Source organism: Drosophila mauritiana, chromosome 3L, assembly GCF_004382145.1.
Source record: "Drosophila mauritiana strain mau12 chromosome 3L, ASM438214v1, whole genome shotgun sequence".
Lineage (NCBI taxonomy): Eukaryota > Metazoa > Arthropoda > Insecta > Diptera > Drosophilidae > Drosophila > Drosophila mauritiana.
This window is the reverse complement of record NC_046669.1, coordinates 990588-1012244: the sequence shown is the minus strand read 5'-3', so window position 1 is coordinate 1012244 and position 21657 is coordinate 990588. Positions and strand designations below refer to the sequence as shown.

Sequence of the window (21657 nt, the reverse complement as noted above, 5' to 3'; positions counted from 1 at the left end):
CCTTTTCTATGCCCGATGTATAAATTACTGCAGTTTTTTAACAGCACATGATAAAAAATTGTGCGCAAAACAACGAAATTAAAGTTTATGCCATTGGAAGGGGGCAGTGAAGATTGGCTACACGTGATTGCCGCAATTAGTCTGGAAAGTACAACGCATTTGAACAATGCCACGTGGATCAAGCGCTTTAATTACAGGTAAAATACAGCTAAATGAGTAATTACTTATTGAAAACAAGGTATAAAGGTATACAAAACAGTATCATTGGGTAGTCAACGCATCCTGTAAAGAAAGTCGCGTCCATTACGAACCGTTTTGTTCCGCCGAATAGTTCACAACTTACTCATATTTTCAACTAACCCAATGCTAATTTAAAAACCCCCTCTCGTTTGTGACCCCGGACCCCTTTCCGCAGTTTCCACACTCCTGATTTTCATTCAAGCTTAACTCAGCGGTAAAAATTTATTGAACACTTCCACGCTCGGCATTCGTTGATTTTTCCTTTATTTCCACTCACCCAGAGCGAAATGCTAAATGCAACAAACAAGTGAGCAAATACTATCCTAACCCCGGTTCCTGTCCCTTCGGAATAACCCATACCCTCTATCCCCCCACGAGCCGTATGCCTCATAATGTAGCGAACGATTTGTATTTTGTATAAATTTTACAGCCAGCGTTCGTGTTGTTGTTATAGCCGGGCTATATCCGTCGGTATATATATATATATATATAAGTCGGGGAAAGGGCCGATGGAATGGGTAGCAGTTATGTATGAAATATAATAAAATTGTACAGGAAATGACGAACAAGTCGAGAGCGGAGAAAGCTCGATGAGGGAACTGAAGAGCTGCTCGAGGAACATTTTAACCATCGAATGGTTTGATTATTAAATCCATGAAGTTTTTCCACATGCAGATGCACTGCGAAAATGTCTGACTAAGAATCAATCAAATTATCGTGTCACCTCTTTTGTGAGTGAGAAGAACAGAAAGATGTCCTTTCTCCAATCTACTTTCAATTGAAGCTCTGATCGTGGTAAGAGTCAATTAAGGAATCTGACGATTTTTCTCCGTGTGTACATATATATATCAAAATTCACTTGATTGCAGTTTTCAAGTGAAATCCTAGCACACTTCACAACGACTCGTTGGCTGCGCCTAAGGGCTGAGCATTGCAGGATATCGCCAGGCTGGTTGGTGGGGAAGAAGTGGAGCCGCCAAGAGGATATAGGAAATATATTCCTATAAATGGGAACACCCCCACCCCGCGCGATGTAATTGATGTTTCAAGTAGCAAAGTGCGCGCCAAAAACTACGAGGCCCAAGTTGATTTTGATTCAGTTGCTGCAGAATTTTAATGAAGTCGAGTATTGGCTGCAAGTTTTGCGACTAAATCAAATTAAACCACATGTGCTCCTTCCTGCTGCCACGGAAAAGCCTAGGAAATGAGCCCGACTTTGGTTTTAGAACCAAAAAACTAATGCAAGTTTCACCCCAACCCCATCGCCTTCTGCAGGCTTACAGCCTATTTGACTTGGCTTTCAATAATGCTTTTCACGCTAATTAATTTTCGGTTTTACACAAACATGAACATGAACCCAATCACACCCGCTCACAATCGCAGCCACACACTTTGGGCGGCACTTGACAATTTCCTGGGCGTCAAAAGATTGGGAATTCCTTAAAAACCCAACTGGGGTGATTCTCGGAAAATCTGTCCAGTTAGGGGATGAGTACGCGGCGTTTCCTCCCCAGCAAGCTCAGTAAATACAAGGGTATGTCGTTTTCAAAGGCGGTTTGTAACACACGGTTAAATTGGAATCAATTATAAATATATAAATATTTTTAAATTTTTGTATACAACAAGAATCTGAGTATATGATTTTTCTGCTGCACCGCTGGGTTTTGAATGTACACCCTTTATTTTTCCTGGCATTCTCCCCACTTTTGTTGGCCGAACCTTTCCGCTGGCGTTTCCTGCTGCGAATTTGGCTAAATTGCATTGCCACGACAACTGAGGCGTCTGAGGCTTCTCGCTTAAGCGAATCAGAAATTGTGGCAGCCACCCCGCCACCAAAACCTCAGAAGAGGCTCACAAGTGCCGCTTGACTCGGACGTTTTCCGGGTTTGGGGTTGAGGAGTCCTTCGATGGGATGGATGTACTTCTCCTTCACGCCCAATTGATGCGGTCTTAACGCCCGACTAGAGACCAGAAATCTGGCAGAGGGCTCAGCTCAGCTCAGCTCGGAAGCCTGCCTCAAAAAGGACGAGGTTGACTCACAAAAAAAGGTTTCGGTGTCGCACGGAACGCCTTCTTCCCGGTTTTGTGACACGGGGCGTTTCCAGACAGAAAATGGCGGAAGATGCGAACGCCCCAGCGTTTTCAGATAATCGAATTTTAAGCGACCCGGAATGTCAGCCCCCAAAAAAAGGGGATCGCTGGAGGAGGAAGGAGGCGGTTTCTTGACGGCTTTGATCAGTTTTCAATCTAAATTAACCCTGCAATGAACTCCGTGCTCATATGTATCTCAAAGCATATAGATAAGAATACGTAGACAAAGAATACTTTAAATTGATTTACCCAATGCAAAAATCTTAAGAATACAATATCATTCAATTATATATGACATATAAAGCTACTCAGTCTAAGAAGAGAACAAATATGACTTAATTGCAATTTGCAAGAAGCTTAGAAACCAATGCAATCACCTCAAAAGTTTTTGCACTCTCAATCGAAATTGATTCTAGTTTATATTTATCCCAACTTAATCTTTTCCTAGATCAACATTTTGGTCTCCCAGTTTAGTTGGGAACATTAATCAGAGCTTTAAGAACTACTACTTTTCCCATTGATTAAATTCGCTGCCTGTCTGGGCAGCCGTCAAATGCAGTTGAGTTCCGTGGATTTGGGGGCCGAGGACTGAGGAATCCGCCAAGGCAAAGCCATCGCTAAGCCGCATAATTATATATAGAATACATAAATGCAGATGCACAATTGTGGGCGGGGTGCCCAATTCTGCGGTGCTCAGATATTCCATATAGACATATGGACATATGGACACATGGACATATAGACGGACCCGCATCAGGCGAAGCGAACCGAGGCGCAGCTCAACTCCACGCAACTCAACTAATGGTCCATTCGTGGCACTTGGTTATTGACGTTGGACTCGAATTGTATTAACAATGCATGCAGCAAGTGCACCAGCCAAAGCAGGGGGCGTGGCAGGCGCAGGGCGGTTGAAGAGGAGGAGGAGGAGGAGTCGGTATAGGGGGCGTTGGGTCAAGCAGCAAGCGGTAACGGTCGCTTTGATGCCAAAATCGAAGCGTGGTCAACTTCATTTCGCTTAATTTCGTGTTGAGGCTCACAAATGAGGTACAGTGGAAGTTCGATAGAGAAAACTGCAGGATGCAAATGAACAAAAGAAATACTAACTATATATGTATATAATTCCATGCTACAAATTGGATATTAAACCATATCGAAATTGATGCTTCTTAGTGAGCTGCACAGGTTTCCAAACAGGGAGTATCCCCTGTAAGGGGGAGGTTTGGCGTAGGAGCAGTGCGCGATGCGTGTCCGCTAATCCGCTGGATATGGAATATGGGGGTGGTGGTGCAGGGAGGGCGGTAGTCAACTCCCCCGCAACCCCCTTTCGATGCATGCCACTCAGCTATGACATTTTGGCAGCGTCGAGTGCACCAAGACTGTCAAATGAGTTGTAATGAAATCTCACTCAGGACTCGGGATACATATACCTCCGCCGATATGTATGTGTGTGTGGGTGTGTGTGTGTGTGTGTTTGGGGTCCAGTCAGCTTTGGTCAGCTGCACATATAATAAATAAATTATTTGGCATTTGGCGTGGCGTATTATTGAAGGCAACTGCAGCTGGGTAGCAACCCACACACACACACACACGCGCAGGCACACGGACGCACGGCAGCGCCATCTGTCGGCCGCGATTCGAGACAGATTGGGGCATTAGTGTGATTACCCTCAATAGTCGCTAGTATTTAGCAACATGCCTCATAATCAGTGGGCAAAATTAACTCGAACTCGGCAGGAGGAAGCTAAACTTTAGTACTCCTTACTTAAAGATGTTCTATGCTAGATGCATGCAAATGCAGTTGCATATGTGCTGTTTAAGAATTAATAGTGACGTTATGGGTCTACCGGATTAGTCACCCTTCTTCCCAAATAAAGCAATTTCGCTGGAGAAAAACTTGTGAATAATATATAATTTGCGGCGTAATGAGCCGAAAAGTAAATCCATCCATTGCATGTCCTGGGCCCATAAAAGCAGCAACGATTTCTGAGAACATCGCCACATTGTCTGGCCCGGAGGAAGGGCGCAGGGAAGTGGCAAGGACCAAGTGGATAGGAGCACTCTCAGTCAGTCACATGGCAAAAAGTTACAAGTAATACTTAACGCTAAATGGGCACAAGTGCCCACCTGAGCCACTGCCACTTCAGTCTGTTTCAGTTGTATTTTTTCCACACGGGGGAGTGTGGTGGCATGGAAATTTTTGTAATGAAGTTATCGACAAGGTGGATCCGAATCCGAATACGAATCCGAACCCAGCCACTAACATATGTAGAACAATATGCAAATGTTACTTTGTTATGCAATTAGTGAATTCGATGCAAGCCACTCGACAGTCGGCATACAGACAACCGCAGCAACGACAACCCAACCGAGTCGCCACTCGAAGGTTCAGTCAGCCAGTTAAATGTATCCGACGATGTTGCAATGCGAATTAGAACAGCAGTGCAAAAAAGTCACCGTGGTTTCAACGGAAAGCAATCCTTGCAATAATAAGATACATTTTCCAAAAGTGCATAATACAATCTAGAGGTTGTTCGTTCAGTTTGAATATAGAAATACATCTCAAGAAGCTTGAAGCTAGGTGCCCTAAAGTATGCTATAGTACGCCTAAATAACTTAATATACAAATAATATAGTCGCCAGTTAGCATTCTCTATATAGTTACGAATGAAACGCCCACCGAAACAATAAGCCCGCATTACAACTAGACATGAAAGTACAAAAATGAAATTAAACGAATATAGGTCGCTTTTGCATGTCAATCAAAGGGCAAGAGGTGGGCGGGATCCGGATCCGGATACGAGACGAGACAAGAGACGGCGCATCGAGCGCTAACCAAAGCGAGTCACACAATTAATTGAAGCACCACTTACCCAGCTAAGCCTTTCTTCTCCTGCCTCACTTTGCTGATACTTGAATTTACTTTTCTGCATTCGCAGGCCAAAATGATGGAGAACTCGCACGCCTGGATGGGCGCCACCGGATCCACGCTGGCAGGTTCGTAGAGCAGCCCCGCCGGGCAGCTGGAAACCCACTGATCGTCGGCCTCTCTCCTCTTGATCTTTCAGCAGACAGCTACCAGTACCAGCTGCAGTCCATGTGGCAGAAGTGCTGGAACACCAACCAGAACCTGATGCACCACATGCGCTTCCGCGAGCGAGGTCCTCTCAAGTCCTGGCGACCCGAGACCATGGCGGAGGCCATTTTCAGTGTGCTGAAGGAGGGCCTTTCGCTCTCCCAGGCCGCCCGCAAGTACGACATCCCGTATCCCACGTTCGTGCTCTATGCCAACAGGGTGCACAATATGCTGGGACCTTCCATCGACGGCGGGCCCGACCTGCGGCCCAAGGGGCGTGGCAGGCCGCAGCGAATCCTTCTGGGCATCTGGCCCGACGAGCACATCAAGGGCGTCATCAAGACGGTGGTCTTTCGCGACACCAAGGACATCAAGGACGAGAGCCTGGCCGCCCACATGCCACCCTACGGTCGACATTCGGTAGGTAATTACTGCAGTACAATTCGCTCGGCGGGCTTTGCCAAATTCCGCATACTCACGAACTGATGCTGCAAACAATTGCATTTTAAATTAAGAAATGAAAATGAACAGGCCTACAATGTCCATTATTTGTGGAATAATAACATAAAATTTCTTTTTAAAAATAAAAATCTGAAGGAGATTCAACTTTTCAATACGAGCCATTCTTACCGAGACTTTCTTAATTGCTTTTCAAATTAGTAATTCTTATTATAAAATATTGTGTTTGCTTGTAAAACCTTTTTATCAAAATTAATTGCGATAGTTTAAATTTAATAAGTAATATTTAAGTCTTAGTGAATGGATAACCGCAGAAGCGTATTAGTATTATTGCTTTAGTCTCGGGTTCCTTAAAAGTTATTATTCCTCGAAAATGTCAAAAGGTCGAAAATCCATTAGTTACATTGAGTTTTTATCATGATTACCTATGAGTTTTCTTGATATTGATCGTTTGATGCACTGCGAAGCTTTGCGAAATATACTGCATTCAGGGGATTTCTTGAACCGAACTAACTGCTCTCGGGTTAGCCCGCGTTTCCCTTGCAGGACCTCCCTCTCAGCTATCCCGGAGCCAGTGGCGCCTTGGCAGGCGCGCCCAGCTCCTTGGCCTGTCCGAATGGCAGTGGACCGCAGACCGGAGTGGGCGTGGCCGGAGAGCAGCACATGTCGCAGGAAACGGCCGCCGCGGTGGCCGCCGTGGCGCACAACATCCGCCAGCAGATGCAAATGGCAGCGGTTCCGCCCGGCTTATTCAATCTGCCGCCTCATCCGGGAGTGGGCGGTGGAGTGGGCAGCGTACCCGGCGCAGCTGGAGGCAGGGCCAGCATATCGCCGGCCCTGAGCAGTGGCTCCGGGCCCAGGCACGCTCCCTCGCCCTGCGGGCCCGCCGGCCTCCTGCCGAACCTGCCGCCCAGCATGGCCGTCGCTCTGCACCACCAGCAGCAACAGCAGGCGGCGCACCACCACATGCAGCAGCTGCACCTGCAGCAGCAACAGGCCCACTTGCACCACCATCAGCAGCAGCAGCAGCAGCACCATCAGGGCGGCCATCAGGTGGCCCACAAGTCCGGTTTCGGTGCCAGCTCCAGTTCCTCAGCCTCCTCGTCGTCAATGGGCCAGCACCATGCGCCCAAGGCCAAGAGCAGTCCGTTGCGCAGCGAAACGCCTCGGCTGCACTCCCCGCTCGGCGATCTTGGCCTGGACATGGCCTGCTACAAGCGCGAGTTCTCGCCCAGCCGCCTCTTCGCCGAGGATCTGGCCGAGCTGGTGGGCGCCAGTGTCTCCTCTTCCTCATCTTCGGCGGCGGCAGCGACGGCTCCTCCAGAAAGAGCGGCGGGAGCAGCTTCCGCAGCGGCAGGCGCAGATGCACCCAGTTCCTCGAGCAGTGGAGGCATCAAGGTGGAACCCATCACCACCACTAGCGAGTAAAGGGAAATGATAAGTGAAAGTTGAGAAATGATAATGGGTGAATGAACGCGAATCAGAAGCTTCGGCAGCTTTACTTGGCCTGCGTAAGCCTACGCCTTGGTTAATTAAATGAATTTCAATTATATATTATTTACTGTACGTGGAATCTGTAAACTGCATTCCGCGATTTATGTCCATAGAGCAAATTGAATGAATTTGGCCCGAGGAAACCGCATTAGGCATTGCATCCACATATTGTAAACGAGTTTCGCAAATTACACAATATATATTACATTTCAAATTAGCCCTATAACCATGTGTAAATAAACTAGAGTAAACGATATTTACGTTTTGAAGGTTTCCTCCAATCTTTGCGTTTTTACCTCGAACAATTCCTACACTTGATATCCAATCGAATTTACAAATAAGCTTTAACCACGTTCTGTTTACCATATCAAAGTGTACATTGCAATCGAGTTAACCAAGGTGTGGGCTGGCGCATCGGCCAGTTTTACTCTAGTTTCCTCCACGCGATCTTCGCCACCTAGTTTCTATTCCTAGCGTACTTACTGAATCAAAATTAAAGTATTATTATGTTATAGTCCATCAGTCTAACTAACTAAATAGCGACCGATCTCTTTAGTTGTAAGCTACAGCGGAGGTGGAAGCAGCAAACCCGGAACATTCCACCCACCATCCGAAACAGACAGTGAAACTCCAATGGAAACCGAATCAGAAGCAGAAGCAGGATCCACAAGCCCCAGCAGTTTAATATTAATGAAGTGGAATAAAATCAAAAGAGTTTAAGCGGACTTATCTTGGTAATTGTGTGCCCGAATTTGGTTTAGTCTTTGGTTTACGAGAAGCGAGAAAGAAAATGTACAAAATTATCTAAAAATGGAAGTCGAAGCTTGTGGCTTCAAACGCAAATGGAATCAACTAAATTTAATGTTTAGGCTTAACAAAAAACAAAGAAATTCACAAAAAATGCCTTTCGGAATTAAATTCAGCGATGAACACACCGCAAACAAAATTTGTAAAAAGAAAACAAACAAAACACGTGAACTTTTTTAACGTACTTATACAATCGAAATTTTTAGACAAAATTTAGAAGCAACATTTTTTACACCGAGCCCTGCTGCTGCTCCCGCCGAACTCGAGGCCCCTGATTTCGACATTATTGGAAACCCAACGTAGTCCCCGAACTAATCCCGAATTGACCCCGTAGTCCCCACTAGATCCCCTTCTAAAGTGCCTTTTCTAGCCTTAATTTGGACTCTGCTCCACTTCCGATCCGGCCGAGAGCGAGGCCAAGGACTCGCAGCAGGACTCGAGGGTTTATTTGGCAAGTCTGGCGACATTACGATGGGATGGAGTATCGGAGGACGTATCTTTATTTGGTTATAACCCTTTAGGCATTTAGGCATACTTTCGGCAGCGTTTGGTTTGGCAAGCACACAATTGATTAATCGGACAAGAGTTAATTACGATGATAATGATAAACACGACTATTTTTGCATACGCAAGAACATCTACCATAGCCATAGCCCGTATATAAGCACACACGATATATAAGTATCTATGTAATCCCAGTCCCCAATAGACTTTGATGTTCCACACGTATCGAAACTTAACGAATTACTTTCGGAATAGGATGTAATATAAGCAGTGGCAAGAGTTAGCGGCTAAATCTCCTGGATATTGTGTATCTTTGTACGATCTGGATCAGCGTCCAAGTCCACGTCCAAAACTCAACATTTTCTATAAACTTTAGTGCAAACTTTATGTTCAAATTAACTTTAAATGTCGAAATGAATGTTCTAATTAATCCAAGAAAACAAAAACCTAAAAACGGAAAACCGAAACGAACAAAAGTATTTTATAAAAACATTGAAAAGTAACCCAACCTGAAAGTCTTCTCATTGCTTACCAAGCCATTGTCTTGAATCTTGATTCTTGATTTGGATTGCGTTTTGGCTTGTTTATTGGGCATATCTTAGTGGAAACTGGAAACTATCCTTGCAGCATGCGTCTCTCAGAGCACAAGAGGCACTGCCTCTGCCACCGGCTGATTGATCTCCTGGTGGCGTTGCAGCAATCCCAAGCACTGGTGCAGGCACTGGGTGCTGGCCGTGGAGATCGCCTTGAGCAGAAGAAGATCGGGATCCGTGGGCGAGAAGGAAGCACAGTCGATGCTCTCGATGGCCCTGGCCAGAGAAGCGTTGCTGGAGGGGATTGGGAAACATTAGTTTCAACATAGATTGCAGAAGGAAGTGCGGCGTTAGCTACGAATCACTGTGCAGTTACCATTGTTCCGTGAGAAACAGAGCTTGGCGCGCTGAAACCATGGCATCGGAGGCGGCGAGCAGTTCCCGCGGAGGAAGCGGCGACGAGTTGCTGATGTCCATCGCCTTCATGTGGCTCTCGACCACCGCCCGCAGGCCATCCACCCACTCCTGCCGGGCCCTGGCATCGTTGGCCCTCAGCTTCACCGTATCCCCGGAGGCGCAGGCGATGGCGAACGTCCTGGAGTCCTCGTCACTCGGGTACACCACTGCGCCGGCCAGCTGCACCTGGCCCCTGGGAGCACTGGCCAGGACGTGGGGCGAGGGCGCGATGTCGTCGCCCACCGTCGACGAGTCGCACAGGTAGTAGCTCAGCGATCCCGTTTTGGCGTCCACCGTGAACCAGCGGTACTGCCATCCTGCAAGTGGGAGCTGCGATTAGGGAAGTGGTTCTAGGGGATTCTATGGGATGGAGAGCTTGGAGCCGCTGCTCCAAAGGTCAGTCAGCTCACCCTTCATCACATTGGTGTATTTGCTGAGCTGCCCGCAGAGCTTCAGTTTGGCCGATTCACGAATGATCCTGTTCAAGTTGCTCTCCATTTTGGCGGCGGGGTCCTTGGGATCGGGGCGCACTGGGGGCGTTGCCTGCCGTGGGCGGTGCTTCTTCTTGCGCTGGCGAAGCGAGTTCTTGATTTTGCGTAAAATGTTTGCAGATATATTAAATTTATTCGCTTTTATTTGGTAAAACTCGGCAGAAACAGAAGCTAATGAACAACAGACAGTTAACAGTAAACAGTGTTGTATCAGCGAGCTTATGATAGCAGGCGAGCATCGATAGTAGTACAATCGATGCCTGTTATCGTAGGTATTTGGTATTTTTACTAATATGTATTTTAACTATATGTTAAAAAAAATATTTGATTCGACATATGGATAAATATTGATATCATTTAAAATGTTGAGATAATCACGAGCATAACTATATAACCTGCTCATATATAACTATATAATCTGCTACGTATTTTTTTCAAATGCGATGCGATGTATCGATATTTGTGCGTTATCGAGACCCGCAATCGGTGTGGTCGATTAAAAAAGGCTGAAAATTCAGTCTTAATCACGTTTCGGCATCTGGTCACACTTGCCGTTTCGCAAAATCCAATTTGTTTAAACAAAACAGAGAGCGCCCGTTCGGAAAATCGCGGTTTCTCGAAAAATGAAAATTTTAGCTTAGCGCGCGGCAACTCGCAAACTGCGTGCAACGGTAACTTGGGTGATTTTCCGGGTGGGAAAGCGAGCGAAAAACAAAAGCAGCGCGAGTGAAAAAAATCAATTTGGTGGCACAAGCAGTGGCAAGAAGAAGAGCCAAGACGCAAGAGAACTGCTTGCGGATGATGTGATGATACAGATATACATAGCATATACATATATACAGGCTATATATACATCTGGAGTTTGTGTTCAAATTGAGGCAATTAAAACATAGCGGATTTTCGCCCGTTCGCAGTGGCGAATGTTTGAGTGTGTGTTTTCCAAATAATGTTTCTACTTGTGTGCCTGCGCGAGTTCTATTTGATGTTTTTATGCTGCGTGTGATTTATGACATTTAACGGGAGTACATATGTGTACATGTGTGCACATGCCACATACACATGTGTATGCACCCCCGTGCGCGTGTGTGTGTGTGCCTGTCTGTTTGTATCTCCCTCTCACTCCCACCCGCACGAAAGTGCGAGGGTGACTGAAGAAAAAAACTCCACTCCTTGCATCTAAAAATAGAAAAACTACACAAATTGTGTGCAAATTATGTGCAGCATTTAGAAAACCAAGAGAAATACCCATTGCTAATCCGCATCTCTGCTTCCCCACTCATTTTCCACCCACACACACACGCACACGAAAACCGCAACAACACAAACACAACAGCAAAAGAGTGACCATGAAAATGCCAGCGAGAAATTCGCGAAAATCAATGAGCAAAAGCAGCGGTTCATAATAATAACTAATAACAGAGCCAAAACAAGTGAAATTCGAGGCTGGAATTCGTTATGCTGCAGTGCCCATCGTCGGATTAAAAAGCGGGCGGAGACCCCCCAGTTTAACCCCCCAGTGATTAACCCCCGGCCGCATTAACTCCCCCCCTCCCCCCTGCCGACGGCATGGACGGCCAGCGGGCCAGGGACCTCCTGACCCTCCTCCAGGAGCGGGTCGTCTTCCTCACGGGCGGACGGGACCGGCGCGGCGGACCGCTCCTCTGCTTCCCGGCCACGCCCCGTCGCGATCGCCTCAAGCCGGAGGATCTGCGGCGCCTCCTCAGCTACCTGATCAGCATTCCCAGGTGAGACACTGCAGCCACTGATCATCAATCAGCGGTACTAGTAGTTACTACTACCACATAGGCATAGCCATTTAGTTAGTTAGGTTCTATTGACTTCCAATTGGATCTGGACAAAGGTCGTCCATCTCGAAATTGTCTATTTTATAGTAGAACATTACGAAAGCACATGTGAAAGTATAAATATATTAACATACAGCAAGCTAAATAATAAAGAAATAATTAAGAATATATTCTCGATAAAAAGGAAAAGTGCAGCTAATTCTAAATCTATGCCTTCACTTTATTACGTTAAGTTTTTGTTGGATAAGCACTAGCCATGATAAGAGTTTGAAATTGCAATACTATGATTACACTAATCAGAGTGGAAGAAAATTATGTTTATTAAATAGGTTGCTTTTCTTGATTTCATCACAAACTAATGGGCTTAATTCGTAGCATTTCATTTTCATTTTTATGGACTTTTTGATTTACGAGCTATAAATAAAGCATAGGAAATTCTTGGAACTTATAATGACTCACCCAAATCATCTTGCACCTAATTAAATTTTACACTTTTCATCTGACATATACATTCTATATACATGGATATATTTTCCTATTTGATCAACTTTTCTTTAAAAACGTCCAGCTTACTTACCATAAGTGCACTCAAAGTGGATTGCATGACTGCCTGTTTTAGTTACAATTTAGATGAATTGAAAACGTCAAGTTCTTAGATATTTACACTGCAATGTTGCCTTTGGCGGCACAAGTCCGAATTTCTCCGGCCTCCTGCATTTTGTATTTACAGCACAGGGAACTCTCGTTAGTAAACAACTTACACAAACTTGACTAAGAGTTTGTAGCTTCTGGAAATCGTTGTAAATAGGATCTTCGATCTTTAGTTATGTAGTTTACTTTTATTTCTATCAGTTAACTTTCTCGTTAAATTCCGAAAACTCGTAATACCTCGCAGTTGCGGTTTCGCGTTACTGAGGCCTTACTGTACCGGTACAATGGCAACCCATTGTGTCAGCTGACGTCGCGACATCGCTGGCTGCGCTTCGTTTGCAATTTCGGAGGAGTCGCGACGTCGTCGCCTCACCCGCACCTACATATATATATATCGTATATATATTCTGAATAGGGGGAGGATGCAGGGGTGCTCGCGAGAGTGAGTGAGTGGGAGGAGGGGGAGAGCAGCTGCTGCAGCTGCAGTGCCACATTCCACTTGATTTTCCTGTTATAGTCGTCGTTCGCCTGCAGTCGCATTTTTATGAATCATCATCGTTCGACGATTGCAAGAACAGCACGCACATTGTTCTTGGCTCGCCCTCTCTTTCGCGCCGCATATGCCCATCTCTCTCTCTCTCTTCCTCCCAGCTGGCTGCTGTTGACATTGAATCGCCGGAGTGTGCGGGTCAAAATGGGTGGCACAGAGGGCCAGGTCGGGCTGAAAAAGGCATAAAAGTAAACGTTCTCCAATAAAAACTAGCAGCAACAAAAGTTGCATAAATCTGTGCGGCGAAGAAAGCACCGAGAGCAGAGAAGAAGCAGAAACAGCAGAAGAACACACAGATACAAACGCATACATATGTATGGGTAAAACCGGGGACCGGCTTCCAAAGTCTTTGAGCCGAGCTCGAAGAATGCGAATATTTTTTGCTGCTGCCCCAAACACTAAGAAAAAACCACAACAAAAACCGAAATGAGCCATAAAACGAGAGGAAAGAAAGAAAGGGTAATTTGGGCGAACAGTGCTGCCTCGATAACACTGACATGTAGACATTTATAGCACTCTGTGTGGTTAAAGTAAAAGTGCGAGTATAAATCCATTGTTTGCTTAATTAGATTGAACAATAGTTTTAGCTAACTCAATATCCAATTTAATGTCCCTGCCTCTGGCCAAATAAAGCAACCATTTGCAGCGCGGAATAGAGAATCGCTAGAAACTGCCATCGAGATGGCTGCCAACGGCAACAGACTCGAATGATAATCAGACCCTCGAGTCGAAGATGATGGTGACCCGAGATTGCGACACACGACAAGAGTATCTGATGAGATGTGGAAATAGTATCTGCCGCCAGCCGAGCTTGGAATCTGACATTCTCCAATCATCGAGAAAGGCAGAATCACACGTTCCGCGCTTATTTAGTCATGCTCATTGGCGCAATCATAGGGAGATTGCAGATTGATTGCAACTCAATTGAAGCGCTAACAAGTTTTCGCCAGCCATGATGAATCACTGCGAACCGAGTTCCCACGCCGCATCATCCCATTCGGCTGTTATCAGTTATCAGCTATCAGCCGGCTAACAAGCAAAGCATTGTACTATCGCTGTCCCACATTTCACCGGATCCCCCGGCCGGAGAACAAGCAATAACACAAATAATGGAGCCAGGGCAGACACTTCAGGTTCGGCCGATAAGCAAATCGACGTCGTAGTCCATACTCCATGCTCCAAATATACGAAATGGTACCGGGGTTACCTTATCTCATCCACGGCATTTGCGGTCCGTTCTGGCAGTCTGCCCATTTCCCATCTTCCTATACCCTTCCTTGGGGTTGATCTCCGGCAGGGAAGCACTGGTGACCACTGGTTTGTAAGAAACTATGCCAAAGATATGTGGGTTTGACCCCTTTCAAAAATGATTCATTCATATTGAGATTTTAAATAATAGTAAAGGGTACTCACAGCGTCGATTCCAATTATTTGACTTCCCCTTTTGTTTTGCTTGTCTTCGTTTATGTTTCGCGTTGGTTTTTGTTTATTTGCTCTGGCGTGAAACACTTTTTGTTTATTTCTGCGCCTGTTTGTGCCTTTGTCTCTCTGTTCCGAGACTCGGCCAAATTGGCAAGCGAAGTCAAGGCGTCTTCTTGCTGCTGTCGTCAATGCAAATTCCGTGAATCGAGTGAATCGGGGGAGTTCTCAGCATTTTAGACACGTACATTCCCTGAACTTCCTTCGGGGGTATTTCGGTGCCCCCGCTCCGTGGCGAGAACCTCGGATTTATGGGTTAAATAAACGATTTTTGATTGGACTTTGTGTTTGGTTTCTTTTGGTCGACTTTTCAGAATGCGAGCGACACTTTTCCTCCTGTCCTCGTTTCCCTCTGTCTGGGCTTAAATTTCGATTTTTAATAGCCCGTTTCGAGGGTTTTATTAGTCATCAAAAAGTTGCCCATGCCCCTCCAGAGAAATACACCAAAATTTCCAGATATGTTGCACGATAAGAGGTTGCGGGAGGGTTCGGGAACTTTTATGGGGTTCAACCGTTGGGAGCACCAGTACTATTCTGGGTTCTCAAAGAGCTTCGTGCTGGCGGCAAACTTACTAGAACTCAAAATGCATTCGAAGAGACTAGACTAGACGCCTCTTCACTTTTGCATTGTTCTTCGGGGGCAAAACCCCTAGAAATGCCCATGCCCATCAAGCGACCGCACAACATACTCGTATGTATAAACACGAGAAGATAACGTGGTTAAAACCGGGAACTTAGAACGATTCGGAACCGGCCGCAATCGGGCCAAGAAGTAGCGGCAAGACAGAGGGAATAATAGAAGCTATAGGCGGAATCGGAGGAGGCGGAGTTGCGCACACATCAATGAGAGAAATATTTATAGTTAATGGAGCGATTAAAATTCAAAAGGAATGCAAATCAGAGCGTTGGGCGGGCTGGGCTCTGGAAGGCCGAGGTGTGCAGGAAATTATTAGCTGAAATTGGTGTCAGAGCAATAGAAACCGACCTCAGACCGAAGAAGCAGCCGTTCCGTCTTAATTTATGCAAGCGACGTAAACAGAGCAACGAACCATGAGCGATCCGCGACACTCTCACTCACGTACTGCTGGGAAGACACTACACTCGAAAAAAAGACACCTGCCAGTCATATGCTTTGACTGAAAGCAGTACCAAGGAAAATTCTAAGCTACTCCTTATTCCAGGATCATAAGTTAATATAGAATGTTTGCTGTATAATTGGTATGTGTGTAGATAGTATCTACCCAAACTAGGCAGTAACTTTCCCCAGTGTATCCCCACTATCTCTGTTCTCTTTCGATCGCTCTCTCTAACCGAACACACCTTTCACCTGGCTTATTTTCAGCGACGCCGCCAAGAACCTCGGATTCACAGTCATCATTGACATGCGAGGCAATGGCAACTGCTCGACCAACGTGAAGACGATACTGAAGGTGCTGCAGGAGCACTTCAGCGCGAATATCCACAACGTGGTGATCATCAAGCCGGACAACTTCTGGCAGAAGCAGCGAGCCTCGATCTCCTCGCACAAGTACAAGTTCGAGACGACGACGGTGTCGATTGAGTCCCTCAACAAAATCGCCGAGAGCCACCAGCTGACCGGGGACTTTGAGGGCCAGCAGCTGTACGATCACCAGCAGTGGACGGACGCCCGGTTGGCCATCGAGGACTTCTTCTGGCAGGCCGGGGACATGGCCGATCGGATCGACGATCTGCAGGAGGACCTCAACCGCAACGACTTCGCCGAGGACGTGCCGCTGGCCAGGCACGCCATCGATCACCACAACGAGATGCGCAAGAAGATCACCAAGCTGCCCATCGAGGACCTCGACATGCAGGGCAAGAAGCTGCTGGCCAAGATCAATGCTATGGCTCCGCCAGGCGGTCAGGTGAGCAATCGAGTAGAGGATTCCTCTCAGTAAATCGCACATAATTTTTGGGAACACTGACTTGAATCAATCGAAATGGATGATTCCTCGTTTCTTTCGTCTAGCTTACCTTTCGTAAATATATTGAGTAAACAAATAAACGGAGTTACGAGATTTTTTATCAATAAATTTGGGCGTAATAAACATTCACATATTTCACAGAAAAAGTCAATAACCTCAGTCGAGCATTCACTTGCCAAATTGTATGCCAAAACAAAGAAAAACTCCATCGAAAACATTTCAGTCTATTATTATGGAAATAGGTTGTTTTGTCTGCCATCAGAGTAGATGAAATTTACATTTATAACATTTGTGGTATTATGTATTTTACATGCAAAGGCCATTTTCATTAAAGCTCGTAAAAAATCAATCCAAATAAATTATTCAAACATTAATTGCACAACAATCGAAAAAAGTGTTATATTTCCTGTCGAAAACTGTTGTTAAATTTTTAAAAGATGGACTTTCCATTTGAAAAAACCCCGAGTATTGCAAGTTATTACATGTTTTATTATTGTTAATACCAAAAACACTTCTAACTGCCCATCTTATTCACAGGCCCCCACAAACTCTGGCGGACCGGAGATGGACTCGGGCCCCTCCTCCGCCGGACAGCAATCTCAGCCCTCGCAGCAATCTCGTTCGGTGGGCGGCAACCCGGACATGTCTGCCGCCGTGAACAAAGCGCTGCGGCAAATCGAACTCATCCACACCGGTCAGGAGAAACTGCTGATGCTGTGGCAGCACAAGAAGGTGAAACTTGACCAGTGCTTCCAGTGGCGCCTGTTCGAACAGGACTGCGAGAAGATGTTCGACTGGATCTTGCACAACCGCGATGTGTTCCAGATGAGCTACGTGGAGATTGGACACAACTACTCGGTGGCCAAGTCTCTGCAGGATGAGCACCAGAAGTTCGCCGTGGCATCCATGAATGTATCCGTGAACATCGACAGGATTTTGGCCGTGGCAGCTCGGCTGATCGAAAGTCAGCATTATGCGGCCCAGCATATTAAAACGCTAGCTCAACGTTTGGACCGAACTTGGAAGGACTTTGCCGCGGGCTTGGATGAGAGAACAGCTGTCCTGCAACTGAGCGTTCTTTTCCACCACAAGGCAGAACAGTACTGCAATAGCGTGGCCAGCTGGGCAGCCGCATGTCAGGCCTCTCAGCCTCTGCCCTCGGATATCCAGAGCTTGGAAACGGCCATCCGGACTCATCAATCCCTGTATGAGGCTATGTGCCAAGCTTACACCGAGGTTCACTCCACGAGCAAGAAGCTCCTATATCAGCTGGATCATTTGGTGCAGGTCTGCAATCAACCTCCGCCGCCTGGTGTCCCGGATCACCGAAAGAATAGCAACGGTGGTAGTTTTAACAAGTATGAGAGACAGAATCCAGCAGCGGATTACAGCGAAGGCGCCAGTCATGTATTGGCTGTGATTCACCAGATCCTGAGCCACCACCGCACCTTGGAGGCCAAGTGGCATCAGGAAAGGCTGCGATTGCATCAGACCCTGGCTCTTAGACTCTTCCAAGAAGATGTGAAGCAGGTTTTGGATTGGCTGAAAAATCATGGCGAAGTTTTCCTTAGGAAAAATACGGGTATAGGCAGAAACTTCCACAAAGCCCGGGTTTATCAGACCTCGCACGATAATTTCGAGAACGTTGCACAGAACACCTATAGTAACGCCCAAAAACTCCTGGCAGCTGCGGACGAATTGGCTAGAAGTGGAGAAGCCGATCCCAATGAGATATATTCTGTGGCCAGAGAATTGGAGCTTCAAGTGGGCAGTTTTGCGGAGAGAGTGGAGCAAAGGAGACGTCGGCTGGATATGGCTGTAATATTCTACACCCATGAAAAGGACGTGACCGCCTGGATAGACAAGCTTCGAACGGATGTGAGCACGGATGAAACGCGTCTTTCGCAGGAGAACCTCGAGGGCATTGAACGCATATTGCAGCAATACCAGAGGGATCAGCAGGAGAGCTCCGTCAATGTCTGCCTTACAACCATCTCCCAGGGTGAAGCTCTGCTGCAGGAAATGCGATCCCTGGAGTATGCCGACAATACTGGTTCCATTGCCGCTCTGGAGGCTACCCTGGAGAAGTTGAACAAACAGAAAGTGGAGTTGGAGGAGCTCTGGTCCGCCCGCAAGTTTCGCGCCGATCTCATACTGCGTTTGCGCTACTTTGAGCGGGATGCCAGGTTGCTGTCCGTGCAAATGGAGATGTGGTCCGAGGAGCTCCAGCATGCTGACCTCTCCAGGGACTACCAAAAGGCCGAACAACTTATTCGCATGCACAACGAGTCGGTGACGGAAATACAGAACGCCACCTACGAGGTCGTGCAGCAGGGTCAGGACCTGCTGCAGCTCTTTGAGAACGCTGGCTTCATCTCCATGGCGGATGCCACGCACACGGCTCAGGCTAGGATTGAGTATCTGCTTGACTTCTTGCGGGAACGGGAGATCGATCTGGAGGAAATGTCCGAGGCCAAGCGGGCCAAGCTTGAGCAAGCGGTGCAGCTATGTCAATTCCAGAACGATGCCAACCAGGTTATCTCGTGGATCCGCAATGGAGAAGCCATGCTGGTGGCAAGTTTCGTCACGCCCAACAGTTTGCAGGAGGCCGAGCAGCTGCGCAAGGGTCATGAGCAATTCCAGGTTACGCTGAATATCATTCGAAGTAGTTTTACGATTATTAATATATTCCATTCCTGCAGATTGCCATCGAGAAGACGCACACATCGGCGGTGCAGGTTAAGTACCGTGCAGACGCCCTCATCAATGCTAACCATTACGACCCGCTATCCATCGATGAAATCAGCGACGATGTGACGAAGAAGTGGCAGCAGCTGGTGACTTACGCGGAGGAGCGGCACAAGCTGGTGACCGCCTCGATAAACTTCTACAAAACAGCCGAGCAGGTGTGCTCGGTTCTGGACAGCTTAGAGCGGGAGTACAAACGTGAGGATGACTGGTGTGACGGTGGAGGAGGCAGCGACAAAGCTCAAGCCATTGTCCAGTTGATCTCGAAACACCAGGAGCAGAAGGAGGCTTTCCTGAAGGCCTGTACTTTGGCGCGTCGCACAGCTGAGACTTTTCTAAAGTACGCTAACCGATCGCAGCAGTGCTATCAGTATAAAGGCAACTGTGAAGGCCACGTGAAGAGCAAACTGGATAAGCTGTTGACTCAGGAAAATCAAGTTCTCGATTACTGGACGCTGCGCAAGAAATCTCTGGATCAGTGCCAGCAGTTCGTTCTCTTTGAGAGAAGCGCCAAACAGGCGATCGAATGGATTCACAACACCGGAGAAGCGTATCTCTCCTCTAGGTCCAATCTGGTGGGCATAAGCAAGGAGGAAACAGAAGGGTTGCTAAAAGAGCATAATGAATTCCGAAGCACTGCTAAGGAGACTCGCGAAAGGGTCAAGCTTCTGATCCAACTAGCTGATAGTTTAGTGGAAAAGGGTCATGCCCACGCCAGCGATATCAAGCAATGGGTGGCGTCCGTGGATCAGCGGTACAAGGACTTCAGCAACCGCATGGACAGCTACTGCGAGCAGTTGGAGAAGTCTTTGGGCATGTCCCAGCAGCAGTTACTTCTGGGCTCCGATGGAAACAGTTCGATAAGCTCCTCCTCTGGGGATCGTCATTCGGACCCCACGCTGGAGGCCAAGCTAAACAGCAGCAATAAGGAGAACAAGGAGATAAACGAGGAGAAGCGCAAGTCAGCGAGGAGGAAAGAGTTCATCATGGCTGAACTGATGCAAACAGAGAGGGCGTATGTTAATGATCTGGCCACTTGCATCAAGTGTTTCCTTGAGGAATTCCGAGTGGGAAAAAATGTACCTTCTGCCCTCATTGGACAGGAAGATGTGATATTCGGCAACATCAGGGAAATACACCACTTCCATCAGAAGATTTTCTTGCGAGAGCTGGAGAAATACGAGACAATGCCTGAGGATGTGGGTCATTGCTTTGTGACCTGGGCCTCCAAGTTCGATATGTATGTGCACTACTGCAAGAACAAGCCCACATCGAATAATTTGCTGGTCCAGCACGGCGGCAGTTTCTTTGAAGAACTACAGCGGCGCCTGGAGGTAGATCATCCCCTGCCCGCCTATCTCATCAAACCTGTGCAGAGGATCACCAAATACCAGCTGTTACTTAAGGATCTCCTTTCCTGCTGCGAGGAGAGCCACGGCGAAATCAAAGAAGGCCTCGAGGTGATGCTCAATGTCCCCAAAAAGGCCAACGATGCCATGCATCTTTCGCTGCTGGAAAACTGTGATGTCTCCGTAGACAAACTGGGTGAAGTTGTGCTGCAGGACGCCTTCCAAGCCTGGGATACCAAGCAGATCATTCGAAAGGGCAGAGAGCGTCGGGTCTTCTTGTTTGAGTTGTATCTCCTGTTCGCCAAGGAGGTAAAGGAATCCAACGTAGTCAAGTACCAATTTAAAAGCAAGCTCATGACCACCGACATGGGCATCACAGAGCACATCGAAGGCGATGAGACTAAGTTTGCCGTGTGGACGGGTCGTTCACCCATGCTCTCGGATTGCAGGATCGTGCTGAAGGCAACGAGCTTGGAAACCAAGCAGGTTAGTAGTTCATCGATACTTAAATGCCTTGACTTAATACCTTTTTATAACTTACAGATCTGGGTTAAGAAGCTGCGTGAAGTCATGCAGGAGACCTGCTTCTCGGGCACCTCTTTGACCTTGCCCAAGTCTCCAGCTAAACACTCGGGCTCCTCGCAACGATCCTCGCGTGACTTGGATGAACAGCTCACGGAAAATGATCATGATCGCTGTTCTCTGGCTAGCTTCGGATCGGGTAATACCACAGATAGTGATAATAAGGTAAGTTCGCATATAAGGTTTGATTTGATTATGATTTAAGTGGCAAGTTACAGGAATGCGTAAATAACTACAAAAGTAACTATTGTTAATACCTACTAGTTAGATTCGAAAGCACTCAGAGTGTTCCCCTTATTTTGGCTGTGTGACTGTTCTCAGTGAGTTTCCCCCTATTTTCCAGGTAGCTTTAAGCTCCAAAAAGAACTTTGCCAGTAGTCCTACCTCACATGGAAGCAG

The 21657-nt window shown here is 46.9% G+C and overlaps 3 protein-coding genes and 1 long non-coding RNA gene across 8 annotated transcripts in view; 2 read left to right on the top strand and 2 right to left on the bottom strand.

Annotated features, from left to right (window-relative positions):
- The window catches only part of LOC117140005, a 40889-nt gene extending 34492 nt beyond the window's left edge, over window positions 1–6397 (bottom strand). For both annotated transcript variants that reach the window (XR_004459391.1, XR_004459392.1), the window contains exons 1-2: window positions 6289–6397; window positions 5202–5892 (exon numbers count right to left, since the gene is read on the bottom strand). This is a non-coding gene — a long non-coding RNA (uncharacterized LOC117140005). The remainder of the gene's footprint in view (window positions 1–5201; window positions 5893–6288) is intronic.
- Window positions 1–9163, top strand: part of LOC117140004 (protein bric-a-brac 1) — a 55282-nt gene extending 46119 nt beyond the window's left edge. The window contains exons 2-4 of one of the 4 annotated variants that reach the window (XM_033302718.1): window positions 5268–5325; window positions 5400–5824; window positions 6410–9163. In XM_033302718.1, coding sequence (XP_033158609.1) covers window positions 5268–5325; window positions 5400–5824; window positions 6410–7291 — 1365 coding nt within the window. In that variant the 3' untranslated portion in view covers window positions 7292–9163. Of the gene's footprint in view, window positions 1–5267; window positions 5326–5396; window positions 5825–6391 lie in introns of all 4 variants that reach the window. The other 3 variants (XM_033302716.1, XM_033302717.1, XM_033302715.1) reach the window with 3 other exon arrangements.
- A 56-nt stretch (window positions 9164–9219) lies between these two features.
- On the bottom strand, window positions 9220–11410 carry LOC117139159 (oxysterol-binding protein-related protein 11). Its single transcript, XM_033301317.1, has 4 exons — window positions 11394–11410; window positions 10068–10408; window positions 9578–9974; window positions 9220–9495 (listed from the first exon to the last, which is right to left on the bottom strand). The coding sequence occupies exons 1-4, from the start codon at window positions 11408–11410 to the stop codon at window positions 9306–9308; spliced, it is 945 nt and encodes a 314-aa protein (XP_033157208.1). The 3' UTR covers window positions 9220–9305.
- LOC117141611 (triple functional domain protein) overlaps window positions 10680–21657 on the top strand; it is a 37774-nt gene continuing 26796 nt past the window's right edge. Inside the window, exons 1-6 of the mRNA XM_033305128.1 lie at window positions 10680–10819; window positions 11482–11893; window positions 15976–16519; window positions 17117–19222; window positions 19282–21162; window positions 21220–21423. Of these exons, the coding sequence (XP_033161019.1) occupies window positions 11715–11893; window positions 15976–16519; window positions 17117–19222; window positions 19282–21162; window positions 21220–21423 (4914 nt within the window). The 5' untranslated portion in view covers window positions 10680–10819; window positions 11482–11714. The remainder of the gene's footprint in view (window positions 10820–11481; window positions 11894–15975; window positions 16520–17116; window positions 19223–19281; window positions 21163–21219; window positions 21424–21657) is intronic.